General features: G+C 38.1%; 1 protein-coding gene and 1 pseudogene across 2 annotated transcripts in view; both read left to right on the top strand.

Annotated features, from left to right (window-relative positions):
* The window catches only part of ZNF112 (zinc finger protein 112), a 43,148-nt gene that overhangs the window by 14,731 nt on the left and 12,036 nt on the right, over positions 1 to 16,381 (top strand). The window contains exons 1-4 of one of the 2 annotated variants that reach the window (XM_034986708.1): positions 6,344 to 6,772; positions 6,997 to 7,044; positions 8,839 to 8,965; positions 12,638 to 12,733. In XM_034986708.1, the coding sequence (XP_034842599.1) occupies positions 7,030 to 7,044; positions 8,839 to 8,965; positions 12,638 to 12,733 (238 nt within the window). In that variant the 5' untranslated portion in view covers positions 6,344 to 6,772; positions 6,997 to 7,029. Of the gene's footprint in view, positions 1 to 6,343; positions 6,773 to 6,996; positions 7,045 to 8,838; positions 8,966 to 12,637; positions 12,734 to 16,381 lie in introns of those variants that run through there. The other variant, XM_034986706.1, reaches the window with a different exon arrangement.
* Positions 1,231 to 4,749, top strand: LOC117998108 (annotated as a pseudogene).

Here is a 16,381-nt window from a genome sequence, read left to right as displayed (position 1 = left end):
TTGAATTATCAAGAGCCAAATATATCATGATCATTTTCCTTGTATTTTAATTGACTATAATGTTTCCATTGTCTTCAACTCTTCAAGCAACTATTCTTGCCCCCGGTCTAATAATCTTGTTTGTTTTCTCTGGACACATTTCTTTGGCTGCTACAATCAAACAAGATTTAATTAACTCATCATCAGTAAATTACTTTTCTTTGCTTGGGTTAGAAATAGAAGCTGAATATCTAAATATAAACTTACTTTGGTTGTAGCTTCATTTTCATTACTTATTTTTTTGTGAAGAAATTATGCTCTGATGAGACATTTTAAATTTTCTAATTTTTCTGACCACTGCTTTACCACGAATTGAAGATATCTGTGATGAATACTTAGTCTGATAATATTGACTGACATGTATTGTTTCCTTTTAGCACAGCTATGTTGTCACTGCATAATAAGCAAAAGGCTTTGCTGTCTAATTCAATAACAAAATATCTCACTTCCAATGTGTCTTAAAAGCGCAACATTTAAAGTCTATTTTTTCTTCTTGTTTTGACATGACAGGTATGTACTTGTAATGAGCACTGGGTGTTGTATGCAGCTGATGAATCACTAAATTCTACCCCCTGAAACTAAACATACAGTATGTGTTAACTAAATTGAATTTAAATAAAGAATAAAAAAATTAAAATGTTGTGGTACAGGGGCACCTGTATATATACATATATACAATGGAATATTACTCAGCCATCAGAAAGGATGAATATTTACCATTTACATCAATGTGGATGGAGCTGGAGGGTATTATGTTGAACGAAATAAGTCAATCAGAGACAATTATCATATGGTTTCACTCATATATGGAATATAAGAAACAGCACAGGGTCATAGGGGAAGGGAGGGAGAACTGAATGGGAAGTAATCAGAGAGGGAGATAAACCATGAGAGACTCTTTTTTTTTTCTCTAAACCTCCCAATATTTTGATTTATTAGTACCTTCTCATTTTATTTATTTATTTATTTTTATTATGTCCAGTTAGCCACTGTATAGTACATAATTAGTCCTTGATGCAGTGTTCAATGATTCATTAGTTAAGTATAACACCCAGACTCTTAACTATAGGAAACAAACAGAGTTGCTGGAGGGGATGGGGTAGTTGGGTAATGGACATTTAAGGAGGGCACATGATGTGATGAGCACTGGGTGTTATATGCAGCTGATGAATTATTGAACTCTATGTCTGAAACTAATGATATACTATATGTTGGCTAATTGAATTTAAATTTAAAAAAAAAATCAGGGAGGAAAAACAGGATAAAATGGTAGACTTAAATCCAACCATATAAAAAATTACATTAAATGCTAATGGTCTAAATACATTGATTAAGAGATTATAAAATTGGATTAAAAACAAGAACCAAGTATATCCTGTCTAGAGAGCCTACTTTACATATAAGGACATAGGTTAAAAGTTAAAGGGATTACCCAAAAAAGGTGTGCTGTGGAAACACTGGTCAAGAGAAAGCTGGAATGGCTATAGTAATATTAGACAGAGTAGACTTCAGACCAAGGACTGTTACCAGGGATAAAGAGGGACACTTACACCAAGGGTCAGTTCATCAAGTAGACATAATAGTCCTAAATGTGTATTCACAAAACAACATAGCTTCAAACTACATGAAGAAAACTGGGCAGAACTAAAAGAAGAAATGGAGAAATCCACAATTTCATATGGAGATTTCAGTACTCCTCTCAGTAACCGATAGAACAAGCAGGCTTGTTCAGTAAGAATACAAAAGATCTGAACAATACTATTAACATTTCCAGAACACAACATGAAATAAACAACAGAATGCACCTAATTTTCATGAGCTTCAGTTCTGATCATTTCTGTTGACCTGTCTTTGAGTTCACTGGTGTTTCTGCTCTGTCTCTCCCACTCAGGTGCAGGTTTCTATGTAGTAGGGACTACGTCAAGTTCTCTGTGCTTATTGCCAAGTATAGGTTTCGGCAGAGAGGAGTTATTCAGTACCTGTTTGTGGTTTGTCTAGCTTTACAGCAGGGATCAAGGAACAGGGACCTTCAGCTCAGTGAGGTTGTATTCAAATTTTCTGAAAATGGATGTGGGAGAAACAAACAATATAAGTATTTCCTGCCCTTTATCTCAATCAGATTGAGTAGGATGCTGAAGCCACCCACTTTTTCAGAATGTTCCAAAGGTGGTATATGCCTATTGGTAATTACTGACCTAAAATAAATATTCTTAAAAGCAAACTAGGGCTGATATGTGGCTTCTGTATTTATTTCATGGTGACAACAACGAGGATAATAGTAATAACAGCTAACATTTTTTGGGTGCTTATTATGAACTACACTGACTTTCTAATGCTTGGATGCATTAGCTCATTTGTTCTTCATAATAACCCTACTTTTATCTTCCATTTTACAGATGAAGAAACAGAAGCATCAAGAGGTTAATTAACTTGCAAAGTTTACTCTGCTAGTAAGTGGCAGAATCTTGATTAAAGCTTGGTAACCTGATTCTATAGCCTAGGCTCTTGGCCAAAACACTCTGCTTTTATTAGACTGGCAAAATGGGTTTTAGGAGTTGATAAGGCTGTAGCAAAGCCTGTTAAAAGGTATCTTAGAACAGGGGACATATAAGCTGATGTAAAAAGCTAAGAAGATCTAGGATGCATGGGGGCAAACTACTGCCCATACTCGTTTTTGTAAATCCTTTCTTCACATACAAAATCCTGGAGGCTTTCCTGTGAGATCAAGTGATTTACACAGCTGGAGTTTACAGGGGAGAGCAGACATGGAAGATTCCTCTATGGATGGCTTGCTAAGAATCTAGACTTTATTCTAAAGGCACTGGGCAGCCATGCACATGTTTTAACCAAGAAAGGGATATAATCAGACTAACTCTAACATATAAAGAAACAAGAACATTCTGTGGGATGACCACTGTTTAAATGCCTGTTTAACATGAATTGCTTTGTATTCTGAATTCTTAAAGTCCCTTGGGTGATTAGTAACTCCTATTGCTTGATAAATCTGATCAGACAAGTCTAAACTGGAAGCCTGTATTCATGCTGAGTATGTGCCTGAAGAAACATCCACAATCCTTAGAGACAACTCCAGGAGCACCTTATAATGGGGAGCAGTGGGGAGCTGGGAGTCACAAGGCCCGAGTCCCAGACCCTGTTCTGCTCCTGGCTTATGTGTTCTCCAGTCATTCCCTATACTCATTGAGAGCCTGAATGATCTAATGGTTGATTGCCTAGGCTCAGCTTGCAAACTGCCTCTATTAATCTCAGAATCTATGTTTGCAACCCTTTCTGCAAAATATAGTCACCTGAGGGGAAGGAGATTCATTTTCATGGAAACTCTTCCTCCACAGATACCAATTTATAGGCCCTGGCCTGGGTCCTGGGCATTGGTTTTGTTTTCATTTTTTTATTAACTTCCCAACGATAACCAGTGAACTGGTAGATTGAAAGCCACCATCCTAGTAATTAAGAATATGGACTCTGGGATGATAATCCTGGCTGCTCTGCTGACTGAATGGATAATCGTGAATAAATAACTTAAAATCTCAATGCTTCAGCTTTTCCAGTTACTGCAGTATGCAGCAGCATGAGCAGCGAAGTCTCCTGGGACAGGCTGTACAAAGCAATGAGGGAAGTCCTGCACAGCAACCAGCACAAGCACTGGAAGTTTTTGGAGACTGTGGAGCTGCAAATCAGCCTGAAAAACTATGACCCTCAGAAGGACAAACGCTCCTTGGGCACCATCAGGCTTAAGTCTACTCCTTGCCCTAAGTTCTCCGTGTGTGATTTAGGGCATCAGCAGTACTGTGATGAGGCCAAGGCTGTGGATATTCCCCGCATGGGCATGGAGGCACCGAAGACTCAGTAAGAATAAAAAATTAGTCAAGAAGTTGGCCAAGAAGTATGATGCCCTTTTGGCTTCAGAGTCCCTGATCAAGCAGATCCATGAATTCTGGGCCCAGGCCTGAATAAGCCTGGCAAGTTCCCTTCCTTGTTGACCCACAATGAGAACATGGTGGCCAAAGTGGATGAAGTGAAGTCCACAATCAAATTCCAGATGAAGAAGGTGTTGTGTCTGGCAGTGGCCATTAGCCATGTGAAGATGACAGATGATGAGCTTGTGTACAACATCCACTTAGCTGTCAATTTCCTGGTGTCCTTGCTCAAGAAGAACTGACAGAACATCTGGACTTTATACAGCAAGAGCATCATGGCCAAACCCCAGTACCTGTACTAAGGCACAGCTTAAGAAGCCCTGGTGCTGCCATTAAAACCAAAACCAAAACCAAAACCTCTCGATGCTTCAGTATTCTCAACAGTAAAAATTATCTTAATCCTTTGGGTTGTTGCGAGGGTTAAATGAGGCAATTCCTCTAAAGCATGTGATTTGGCTCTTGACTTCTCACCACATTTCGGCTTCTTATTTGCCCCAGGTACTGTCTGTTTGAGTACTCTTCTATTTGAGTACTGTTCTGTTTGAGTACCCTGTTGAGCTCTGAGTGGCTGATATGGCACTGTCATCCTCCAGGGCTAACATCAGGCCTCATTTTCCTCATTGAGCCCATCTAACTCTCTCCCTTATCCAGTCTAGGTCTGGGGACCCTTTCCATGTTCCCCCAAAGGACCCTGTTTACACTCTACTCTGGCATCTGTCAGTGTGTAAGAGCTCATTTTCTTTCTTTTTTTTTTAAGATTTTATTTATTTGCGAGAGAGAGAATGAGAGACAGAGAGCATGAGAGGGAGGAGGGTCAGAGGGAGAAGCAGACTCCCTGCTGAGCAGGGAGCCCGACGTGGGACTCGATCCCGGGACTCCAGGATCATGACCTTAGCCGAAGGCAGTCACTTAACCAACTGAGCCACCCAGGCGCCCAATAGCTCATTTTCTAATTGGTCTCCCACGCTTAGGCTCTGAGCAACTAGAGATCTAGGAACTATATCCCTCTCAGAAGGTGATCTATAAATATTGGGTAAGTGAAAGAAAACTCAACTCTTTCACTGCTAACTACGAAGCCAAGTCAATACTTGTTCTTGGTAGTTGTACATACATTCTGTGGATTCTTCAGCTGTGGGCTATGTGGGCAGGGACTCAGGAGGAGAGGGAGACTCTACTGGAGGAGAAAACCTCTCTCTAAGGTGGTGCAAAAAGGCTCTACCTTATTCACAGGCCACCATCAGCCCTTCTTGAGTTCTTTCTCTTCCACAAATGATCTTGAAGTTGCTTAAAAACAGTAAATAACAGTAAATACCTGTTGAAAACAATAAATAACCTTGCCCAAGAAATTGAACTTCTGGTTCCCAAGTCCTTGCAAGCATCAAGTGCTGAGCCAATGCTTTACACAAATAAGAGAAATAGAGTGGCATCACAGGCTTCTTTAATCTTTCATTATATCCATGTTCGAAGAGGGATATGCTGTCTGAGCCTCCTCTGGCTTCAAGAAGAATATGGGGACAGATGGTTGCTACACTTGTGGTGAACATAGAATAATGTATAAACTTGTGGAATCACTGTGTTGTACACCTGAAACTAATGTAACATTGTATGTCAACTATACTCAAATGAAAAGAAATAAATAATAAAATAAAAATAAATTAATTTTAAAAAAGAATATCCATCTGTCATTAAACTTTTCAGAAGGGTGGTCTCAATGTCTAAACAAACGTTGTTATGCGGGAAACAGATTATTAAGTAAGAGGCCATCTTTGCCACCCAGATGTCTTACAAGACACATTCATAAGGACGGTTTTATGATGGAGAATAGTATCTGATTTTTTTTTATTATGTTCTGTTAGCCACTGTATGGTACATCATTAGTTTTTGATGTAGTGTTCAACGATTCATTAGTTGCATATAACACCCAGTGCTCATCACAACACGTGCCCTCCTTAGTACCCATCACCCGGTTACCCCATCTCCCCACCCCCTCCCTTCTGCAACCCTCAGTTTGTTTCCTGGAGTCCAGAGTCTCATAGTTTGTCTCCCTCTCTGATTTCTTCCCATTCAGTTTTCCCTCTCTTCCCCTGTGGTCCTCTGTGCTATTCCTTATGTTCCACAAATAAGCGAAACCATATGATAATTGTCTTTCTCTGCTTGACTTATTTCACTTAGCATAATCCACTCCAGTTCCATCCAGGTCGATGCAAATGGTAGGTATTCATCCTTTCTGATGGCTGAGTAATATTCCATTGTATATATGAACCACATCTTTATCCATTCATCTGTTGAAGGACTCCTTCCACAGTTTGGCTATTGTGGACATTGCTGCTATGAAAATTGGAGTGCATGTGCCCCTTTTTTTCACTACATCTGTATCTTTGGGGTAAATACCTAGTAGTGCAATTGCTGGGTCGTAGAGTAGCTCTATTTTTAATGTCTAGAAAACATTGGTATAATTACAACATTTTTCTGCTATTCACATGTAATCCTGATAGCAATCTGATAATGTTGGTTCTGTTATGGTCCTAATGCTTCAGATTACAGAAGTGAAGCCTAGAGAGGTTAATTAATTAATCATGGTTAAATATATGTGCATATTATGTAGTATATGTTGTACTCTTATATATGTCCTCTACATTATATATTACAGATGTTTATTCTGTAGCAGCACCAACGTATAGCAAATGTACAGCAAATACACAACAATGCCAGATTTGGATACTGAATTTTGTGCCCAGAGTCCACTTTTAACCAGTACATTCCACTGCCTCTCCTTTTCCACACTTCCCAGGATCAGAGTAAGTTCCTTAGGAGCAGAGAGGTCTGTGAGCAAACTGTCCCATGCATGAGGGCATCCTGCCAGGATAACCTCATGGTAGCTGGAATCCAGCCCACACCCGGCCTGCCAAGATGTATGTGGCAGCATCTGCTGGGGCAAGGGACACCTTTGTCTATTCTACCCAAAGATACATTTCCCTTTTTCTCATGGCTTCTTTCTTATTACCTTGTATTGCCTTCTCAGGTCTCTGCCTTTCCCTAGGAAAAGGAGGAGAAAATGATCAAGTTCCAGGTGAGCCGGATTTTTATTTCTGTCACTGAACATTTTATTTCACTTCTTAGGTGGACACCTTTTAGATTTAGAATAATCTGCACTGTTAACATGAAGGTAAGAGATTCGTGGAAGTTCAACTCCTGCTCAAGTTCCTACAGCAGACAAGTGTCCAGCCCACTCCAAAGCCTTTCCCTTCTGGATAAAGAGTATCAGGAAAGAGATACTGGAGGAAAGAAGGGCAAAACAAAACAAAATCCAAAACCAAACCAGAGTTTTCATTCAGAGACCAAGGCCTGACATTGTGCCATTTGGAGCTCCAGCCAGAACAAAGGTCTTCATACAAAACATTTACATTTCCCTACAGTAAAAAGTTACAAGCAAGAAGCCAAGTAGAATGAAAAATATTTGCAACATATTTGGAAGAAAGGATTAACGTCCCCAAAATGAGTATTTTGAATACAACAAGAACAAAAGATGACCAGCAAATACACGAAAAGAGAATGGTCTTCATTACTAATCAACTTTGTGAAAATTTTTCAAAATAACTGGTTTTTACTTCCCAAATTTACTTCTGAGATTATCAGAGATTTTTTTTTTAAGTATTCATATCTGGTGTTGGCCAGGGTATAGAGGTTTCGTGATTTATACTTCGAAGAAGAATAAGCTGGAAAAATCTTCTTTGGAGGGAACACCTGTCATTGAATCAAAATGCTGAAAGTTGTCATTCAGCATTACTATTTCTACTTTTTGGGATTTAAGGACATAATCCAGGGTCAATGCAAAAGGATTTTTTTTTTTTAAAGATTTTATTTATTTATTTGAGAGACAGAGAGAGAGCACATGAGAGGGGGGAGGGTCAGAGGGAGAAGCAGACTCCCTGCCGAGCAGGGAGCCCGATGCGGGACCCGATCCCGGGCCTCCAGGGTCATGACCTGAGCCAAAGGCAGTCGCTTAACCAACTGAGCCACCCAGGCGCCCAATGCAAAAGGATTTTTGTTGCAATGTTGTTTATGATAGATAATCTAAAGCTAAGTGTGCATTATTTGGATGAGTTAATCACATCCTAAATCATTGACTTACTATACGGCGCTGCAGTGGGATGGCAGACATGATCCTAGTAATAATCATAATAGCTAACATTTATCGGGTACTCTGTGCCAGGCACTGCTCCGAAGTGCTTTACCTATAGTCACTCATGTTATTATCAGTACCCTATGGTATATAGGTATCAGCATGAGGATGAGAGAATGAAGAACTTCTCCAAGGGCACATAGCTAGCACAAGGCAGAGCATTCCAGTGTGAGTACAGGGAGCCAGGCTCTGGACTGTGCCTAACATCACCGCTGCACACTGCAGATGGGACACAGAGGATGAACTACGTACTTCAACAGTAAGAGTGACCAAAAGCCTTTAAGTTTGGCAAATTAAATAAGTGAAATGTGTGCATGTGTAAAAGAGAGAACAGAGAATCCATCACACACTATTGGAACTAAAGCTTTTCTGGGGGCAAGTGGCGTTCTTAGTAAAATTTAAAATTATAGTAGCCTATGATGCAGCAGAGTTCCAGGGACTTACCTGTAGGAGCGCTAACAAAAGGCAGCTATTTATTTGTTTGTTTGTTTGTTTGTTTGGCAGCAATATAATCTGCAAGGATTTCTTTTCTTGCAGCCCTTTTGGTGGATTGAGTGAGTGGTGTGGAAGGCAGCTACTTTGACTCCGTCCCCCAGATTCTAGAACAGCTTCCCCTCCCTGACACTTTCTCAGTGCTGCCCCTTTTCCATAAACATAGCCTGCATGTGTTTGGTGTTGTAGGAGACGGTGACGTTCAAGGACGTGGCCGTGGTCTTCAGTGAGGAGGAGCTGGGGCTGCTGGATTCCACCCAGAGGAAGTTGTACCGAGACGTGATGCTGGAAAACTTCAGGAACCTGGTCTCTGTGGGTGAGGATAGGCGCTTGGTGACTGAAAGTCATCCCCCTGGGGTGTCTTGGGTGTTTGAAGCTCTGAGACTCTTGAAATCACCCCCTGAGCTTGGACAAATAAGAGTCCTAATAATCCCTGTACAACACCGACAAGATGTTTCTGTCCTTTGAACTATGTAACTGGGCAAATTGTGGCCCAGCGCTGTTGTTTGTCATGAAGTCAGTTTAGTGAGTTGCCCTAGTTTTTGTTTTTGTTTTTTCAGGGTGCCAGTAACAATAACTATTTATTAACTTGATTTTTCAGAGGTATTTGGGTTTTTCCTTTAACAGTGTTTTTGTAAATAACTTCAAACTTACAGAACATTTGCAAAAGTAAAGAATAAGAACACCCCTATAGCTTTTACCTAGATTCACTTATAATAATATTTTTACCCATTTATTTTATTTATGACCATGTTCTTTCTCTCTCCATATATATTTGTGTGTATTTATGAAAATATATGTATATTCATAATATTTTTTTCTGAACGATTTGAGGGCAATTTATATACACCAGGGCCCTTTATCTCTAAATACTTCAGTGTATATGCAGAGTTTGGAAGTCCCCAAGACTGCTCTTACTCTGACACCAATTGTAAGCTCAGGGGTCCCCAAGATAACCCTCGGCCTCAATAATTCACTAGAAGGACTGTCAGAAGGCACTGAAAGCTGTTATACCCATGGTTACCCTTTATTACATGAAAAGGGTACAAGTTAAAATCAGCCAAGGGAAGAGGCACCTGGGGCAGAATCCAGGGTATTTCCAGCACCAACTTGTAGTTGTCTCTCTCAGAGGAGTCGTAGATAGTACTAACTCTTCCCAGCAAAGACAGGTCATAGTATACATGGAGTATTGCCAACCAGGGAGGCTCACATGAGCCTTGGTGTCCAGAGCTTTTACTGTGGTTTGGCCATATAGATGTGGTTGGACACCTGTGTGTCTGACCTTAGTTTCTAGCCCCTCTGGAAATCAAGCTGACAGCAGGTAGCCCAAGGGCCCCACCATAAATCACATTGGTAAGCAATCTGGTGTTGTCCAAAGCCTCCACGTGAGAAAGACACTCTTACCAGACAGGAAATCCCAAGGACTTAGAGATCACTTCCCAAGAGCTGAGGACAAAGACCAGACCTCTCTTTGAGCAAGCTTTATTCTTCACTGAACAATGTATTTTGTAGAAATAAGAATATTCTCTTACATATTCCCAGTGCAAATATAATACTTTTATCTAAGTATTTTACTGATTTTATCAGTAGATCCAGATATATTCCTAAAAGCATATTTTTCTTTCTCCAGAGTAAGGTCTAGTCTTGAGTTTAGTCTGACTGTCATGTCTCTTTAGCCTCCTTTAATTTGGAGCATTTCCACAGCAATTTCTTTGTCTTTTATAACAGTAGACATTTTGGAAGAATACTGCTATTTCCCCCCTGCCCCCACCCCCATTTTTCAGATAACATTCCTAATACTTCCTTATACTTAGATTCAGAGGATCCATTCTGGCTGGAACTCGACATTGGTAGTCCTTTTGAGAATATCACATGTAGAGGTACACCATCTGTCCCTCATTGGTGGTGCCGATTTTGACCACTCAGTCAAGATGTCCAGTTTCTCCACTATAAAATTATTGCTTTGTTTATTGCAACGTTTTTTAAGACCACACAAATATTTTCCTATAGATTTAGCATCCAGTGATTATCACTTGCCTTATCTGGTCTTTACCATGATTGTTACAAAATTATTTTCTACCTTAGTACCTCTTGAGTACCTCCTGATTGCATTAGCAATCAGCTCTTGGCATTCTGCAGTAAGCAAGAATCCCACATGCCTTAATCATTTATTTATTTGTAGGGACTTGTGAATTCTTTTTTTAAAAAATGGCTTCTAATATTACCATAATTATTTTGATGCTAAAATTGTTCCAAATTTGGTTTTTTGTAATATGCCTCCACCACTTTTTATTTTATTTTATAATATTATTATATTATACTATGTTAGTCACCATCATTAGTTTTTGATGTAGTGTTCCAGCAATGTCCACAATAACCAAACTGTGGAAAGAGCCGAGATGCCCTTCAACAGACGAATGGATAAAGATGTGGTCCATATATACAATGGAATATTACTCATCCACTATTTTTTTTTTTAGCATTTCCTTACTTTATGGCATAGATGCTGCTCTGTGTTCATCTTTTACTTTATACCCCAGCTCTGGAATCATCTGTTTCTTGGAGAATGGTATTTAACAACAAGGTCTGAATGCTAGGTACTGTCACTGCTCCTGTGGTGGCTTTGTTTCTTGGTCCCAGGGGATAGAACTAGTAGGTAGGAGTGTGTGGGTGCATGCGTGCATGTGCATGTGCGTATATTCATATACATATATGCACACATGAGTAGATGTTCAATTTCGTTAAACATAAGGGAGAGGTTAAGTAAAATTATCCTGGAATACCATTTCTCACCCATGAGATGAGCAAAAATTCAAACACTCAGCACTGAACTTTCTTGGGCAAAGTTGTGGGAAATAAAGCACTCTCATGCACTGAAAGTAGGAAAGCAAAATGAAACAGTCCTGACGGAGGAGAATTTGACAATTATCCAGCAATATTCCCAGCAGTTCGCTTCTAGGAATTTTCCCTAAAGATAGCAAAGTGCAAAAGAGCATTAACAGTATACTACAGTCCATGTAAGAAAGAAGGGAAATAAGGAAACCTACGTATATCTGCTTGTCTTTATAAGAAGAAACCCAAGAAGGATTAATTAAAGATTCATGAAGTTAGTCTCGTATAATGGGTGGGAGTAAGAATGTGGAAGTTATGTGTCACACTCCTTTGAATGTGCCTTTCTGTCTGGTTTGGACTTTTGAAAATCCATTATTTCAACACATACAAATTAAATAAGAAGAAAAAAGTAAGAGGGGTAACTGGGTGATGGGCATTAAGGAGGACACTTGTTGTAATGAGCACTGAGTGTTATATGCAACTGATGAATCACTAAATTCTATCCCTGAAACTAATACTACACTATATGTTAACTAACTAGAATTTAAATAAAATCTTGAAAGAAAAAAGTAAGAATGCAAAGGGATGATAATCTGAAACTAAAAGAAAAATGAAATTAATTATATTTGAAACTAATACGATAACCACACTGAAGAGAGAAAAGAAAGAAAGAACTTACGGAAATAGCTAAGGAACACAGCACATAACTATATCCCCTTAGTGTTAGGTACAGTGGGAGGAGGATGGGAAAACAAACTGCAATCCTGAACAATTTCTAGTGGATTTGCTTATTGTAATGAGATGGAAGGAGCCATTCTGAAACTATTTTAGATGTATTACAGGTACCATAGCAATTGACTGGAGAAAGTATAGTCTTTTCAACAGAGGGTGATGAAATATTTAGACTTCTGTATGCATCTATACCCATGACTCGCATCTCACTAAGAAATTGATTCAAAGTGGATAATAGACCTAATGGAAAATGTAAAAGTATGAAACTTCTAGAAAGAAACACAGGAGGAAATCTTCTTGACCTTGAGTTAGGCAAACAGTTCTTAGACACCAAAAGCATGATTCAGAAAAGAAAAAAAAAAAAAAAAAGATCAATTGGACTTCATCAAAACTTAGAACTTCTGCTCTCCTTGCCTTTCTGCAGGGAATCAGCCCTTCAAGCCAGAGCTTATATTCCAGCTGGAGAGAGAGGAAAAGCTTCTGATGATGGAGACAGAAACCCAGAGAGATGGATATTTAGGTAAGAACCATCCTGCGGTAAGTAACACAGCAGCTAGGGAGCCTCTCCTCAGACGAGTCAGAACATGTCAGGCCCTACGGTGTCTATCCCCTCAACCACCTCTGGCTTTCCATATTTATCTGTAATTGTTTATTTCCACCCATTCTTTCTGTTCTGCACTGCCCCATTGCTGCCCTTCAGACCCGACATAATTATGCTTCTGCTTTAGGTTCCTTGACTTGCTTTTCTCTTTGCCTTGAATGAATGAATTGGTTAATAGATGCATGGTCCTCACTGTCTTCAGTCCTCCGTGGGACAGCTGGTAGGCATCGAATAAATCTGCACAATCGAAAGATACTCTAGAATGCTGTTTGTTTTCTGATGAAGGCCTGTACTAATTCTAATTGTGTAGGTGTCCTTGAGCATAGATAGGTAGCCATTATCCTTAAAAGATGAAGAATAGCCAGTCAACTAAAGTCAGTATCAAAGTGATCAGTGCCAACATCATAACTGGTCCTTCACATGGAAGTTGAAAAGCAATTTCAACTGAGACACTCTTACATTAACTTCCTTATTCAGATGCCTGGCTCTTTTTCTTCCCATTCTGCCCTCTCTTTTCATCCTCTTATCCTCTAACACCTGAAGAGTCTCTTGACCTAGCTAACAGTTTTCTTAAAATTCTTATTCAACTTCTTTAAGCTTAAAAAAAAACCCAACAACACCAAAACCATCAGTTCACCTATTTCTCCCACACCCAACCCCCTCCTCTCAAAACCACCAATCTGTTCTCTGTATCTTTAAGCTTGGTATCTTGTTGTATTTTAATCTACATATGAGAGAGATCATACAGTGTTTGTCTTTCTCTGTGTGACTTGTTTCACTTAGCATAACGCCCTCAAGGTCCATCCATGTTGTTGCAAATGGCAAGATTACATTCTTGTGGCCGAGTAATATTGCTATATATATATATAGTAATATGTATATCTAGGTATGTACATATCTATATATACCTATAGGTAGATAGGTATAGATGTATATATACCTATACCTGTGTGTGTGTGTGTGTGTGTGTGTATATATATATATATATATATATATTTCTTTATCCATTCATCTATTGATTGACACTTAGGTGGTTGTGTCCATATCTTGGCTATTGTAAATAATGGTGCAGTGAACATGGGGGTGTGTATATCTTTTTGAATTAGCATTTTCATTTTCTTCAGATAAGTACCCAGAAGTGGCATTACTAGATCATATGGTCGTTCTCTTTTTAATTTTTTGAGAAACTTCCGTACTGTTTTCTGTAGTGGTTGCACAAATTTCCATTCCCATCGACAGTGCATGAGGGTTCCCTTTACTCTGCATCCTGGCCAACACTTTTTCTCTTTAGTCTTTTTGATACTGGCCATTGTAACAGGTGTGAGGTGATATCTCATTATGGTTTTGATTTGCATTTCCCTGATTATAAGTGACGTTGAATATCTTTTCTTGGTCTGTTGGCCATCTGTATGTCTTCTTTGAAAAATATCTATTCAGATCTTCTGCCCATTTTCTATTTGGATCGTTTGGGGCTTTTTTTGCTATTGAGTTGTAGGAGTTATTCCTATTTTTGTATATTAGCCCTTTATCAGCTATATGATTTACAGTTATTTTCTTCCATTCAGTAGGTTGCCTTTTTATTTTGGTGATGGTTTACTTTGCTGTGCAGAAACTTTTTAGTTTGATGCAGTCCCACCTTTTATTTTTGCTTTTGTTGCTTTTCTTTTTGGTGTCAGATAAAAAAAAAATCACCAAGACTGATGTCAAGGAGCTTACTGCCTGTCTTTTCTTCTAGGAGTTTTATGGTTTTAGTCTTACGTTCAAGTCTTTAATCCATTTTGAGTTAATTTTTGTGTATGGTGTAAGAAAGTGGTCCAGTTTCATTCTTTTGCATGTGGCTGTCCAGTTTTCCCAAGACCATTTGTTGAGGAGACTTCTTTTCCCCATTGTATATTCTTGCTCCTTTGTTGTAAATTAATTGACCATATAAACATGGGTTTATTTCTGGGCTCTATTCTGTTCCATTGATCTATGTGCCTTTTTTATGCCAATACCATACTATTTATTATTTATTTATTTAAATTCAATTAGCCAACATATAGTACATCATTAGTTTCAGATGTAGTGTTCAATAATTTATCAGTTGTGTATAACACCCAGTGCTCATCACTATTTTAATTATTGTTGTGTTGTAATATTATTTGAAATAAGGGAGTATGATGCCTCTAGCTTTGTTCTTTCTCAAGATTGCTTTGGCTATTTGGGGTCTTTTGTCATACAAATTTTAGGGTTGTTTGTTCTATTTCTGCAGAAAATGCCATTGGAATTTTGATAGGGATTGCATTGGATTTGTAGATTGCTTTGGGTAGTATGGACATTTTAACAATATTAATTCTTCCAATCCATGAGCATGAATATATTTCCATTTATTTGTGTCTTCTTCAATTTCTTTCATTAATTCTTGTTTTCATTAATTTTGTGCCTTGTAATTTTCCCAACATATAGGTCTTTCACTTCCTTGGTTAAATTTATTCGTAGATGTTTTATTCTTTGTGATGCAATTGTAAATGGGATTGTTTTCTTAATTTCTCTTTCTGATAGTTTGTTATTAGTTTAAAGAAATGCCCAGATTTTTATGTATTGATATTTTATTCTGCAACTTTACTGAATTCATTTATTCTAACAGTTTGTGTGTGTGTGTGTGTGTGTAGTCTTTAGGCTTCTATATATAATATGTCATCTACAAATAGTGACAGTTTTACTTCTTCCTTTCTAATTTGGATGCCTTTTATTTCTTTTTCTTGCCTAATTTCTCTAAATCTGTATAAAATGGGTGAGAGTGGACATCCTTGCCTTGTTCCTGAGTTTTGTTTCACCATATCATATTATCTATGGGCTTTTCATATATGGCCTTTATTATGTTGAGGTACATTCCCTTTATACTCACTTTGTTGAGAATTTTTATAATGAATGGATGTTGAATTTTATCAGATGCTTGTTCTGCATCTATTAAGATGATCATATAATTTTTATCCTTTATTTTGTTAATGTGGTGTATCATACTGACTGATTTGAGAATGTCAAACCTTCCTTGCATTCCTGGAATAAATCCCACCTGATTATGGTGTATGATCCTTTTAATGTATTGTTGAATTCAGTTTGATAATATTTTGTTAAGGATTTTTGCATCTATGTTCATCAGGGATATTGGCCTGTAATTTTCTTATTTTTTCTTATTTATTATTTTTTTTACTTTAAATTCAGTTAGCCATCATTCATTTTTGGTGTAGTGTTTTCAATGATTCATTAGTTGCACATAAGACCCAGTGGCCTATAATTTTCTTTTTGAAGTAGAATATTCAAGTTAGACATTTACGTGAGTCCAAACATTTTAGTAATATTTTGGAGTCCACAAGACTCTGACAACTGTGTAGGTAAGGGTGCTCCTGGGTAGGTAAGAGTCAGTAAAAATTTTCAAAGCAAACTATTTCATTTCTATAATGTTTTGCTGCCATCTTAGTTAAGATTCAAGGTCACACGTGATACAATACATTCTTTAGATACAACACATTCTTTGTATTTTTAATATACTAATTTTTAATTTAATTTAATTAACTAGTTTTAATA

This window comes from Mirounga leonina, unplaced genomic scaffold (genome assembly GCF_011800145.1).
Source record: "Mirounga leonina isolate KUSES-001 unplaced genomic scaffold, KU_Mleo_1.0 Mir_376, whole genome shotgun sequence".
Taxonomy (NCBI): Eukaryota; Metazoa; Chordata; class Mammalia; order Carnivora; family Phocidae; genus Mirounga; species Mirounga leonina.
The sequence above is the reverse complement of the archived record's forward strand: the minus strand, read 5'-3'. Positions and strand labels throughout refer to the sequence as shown.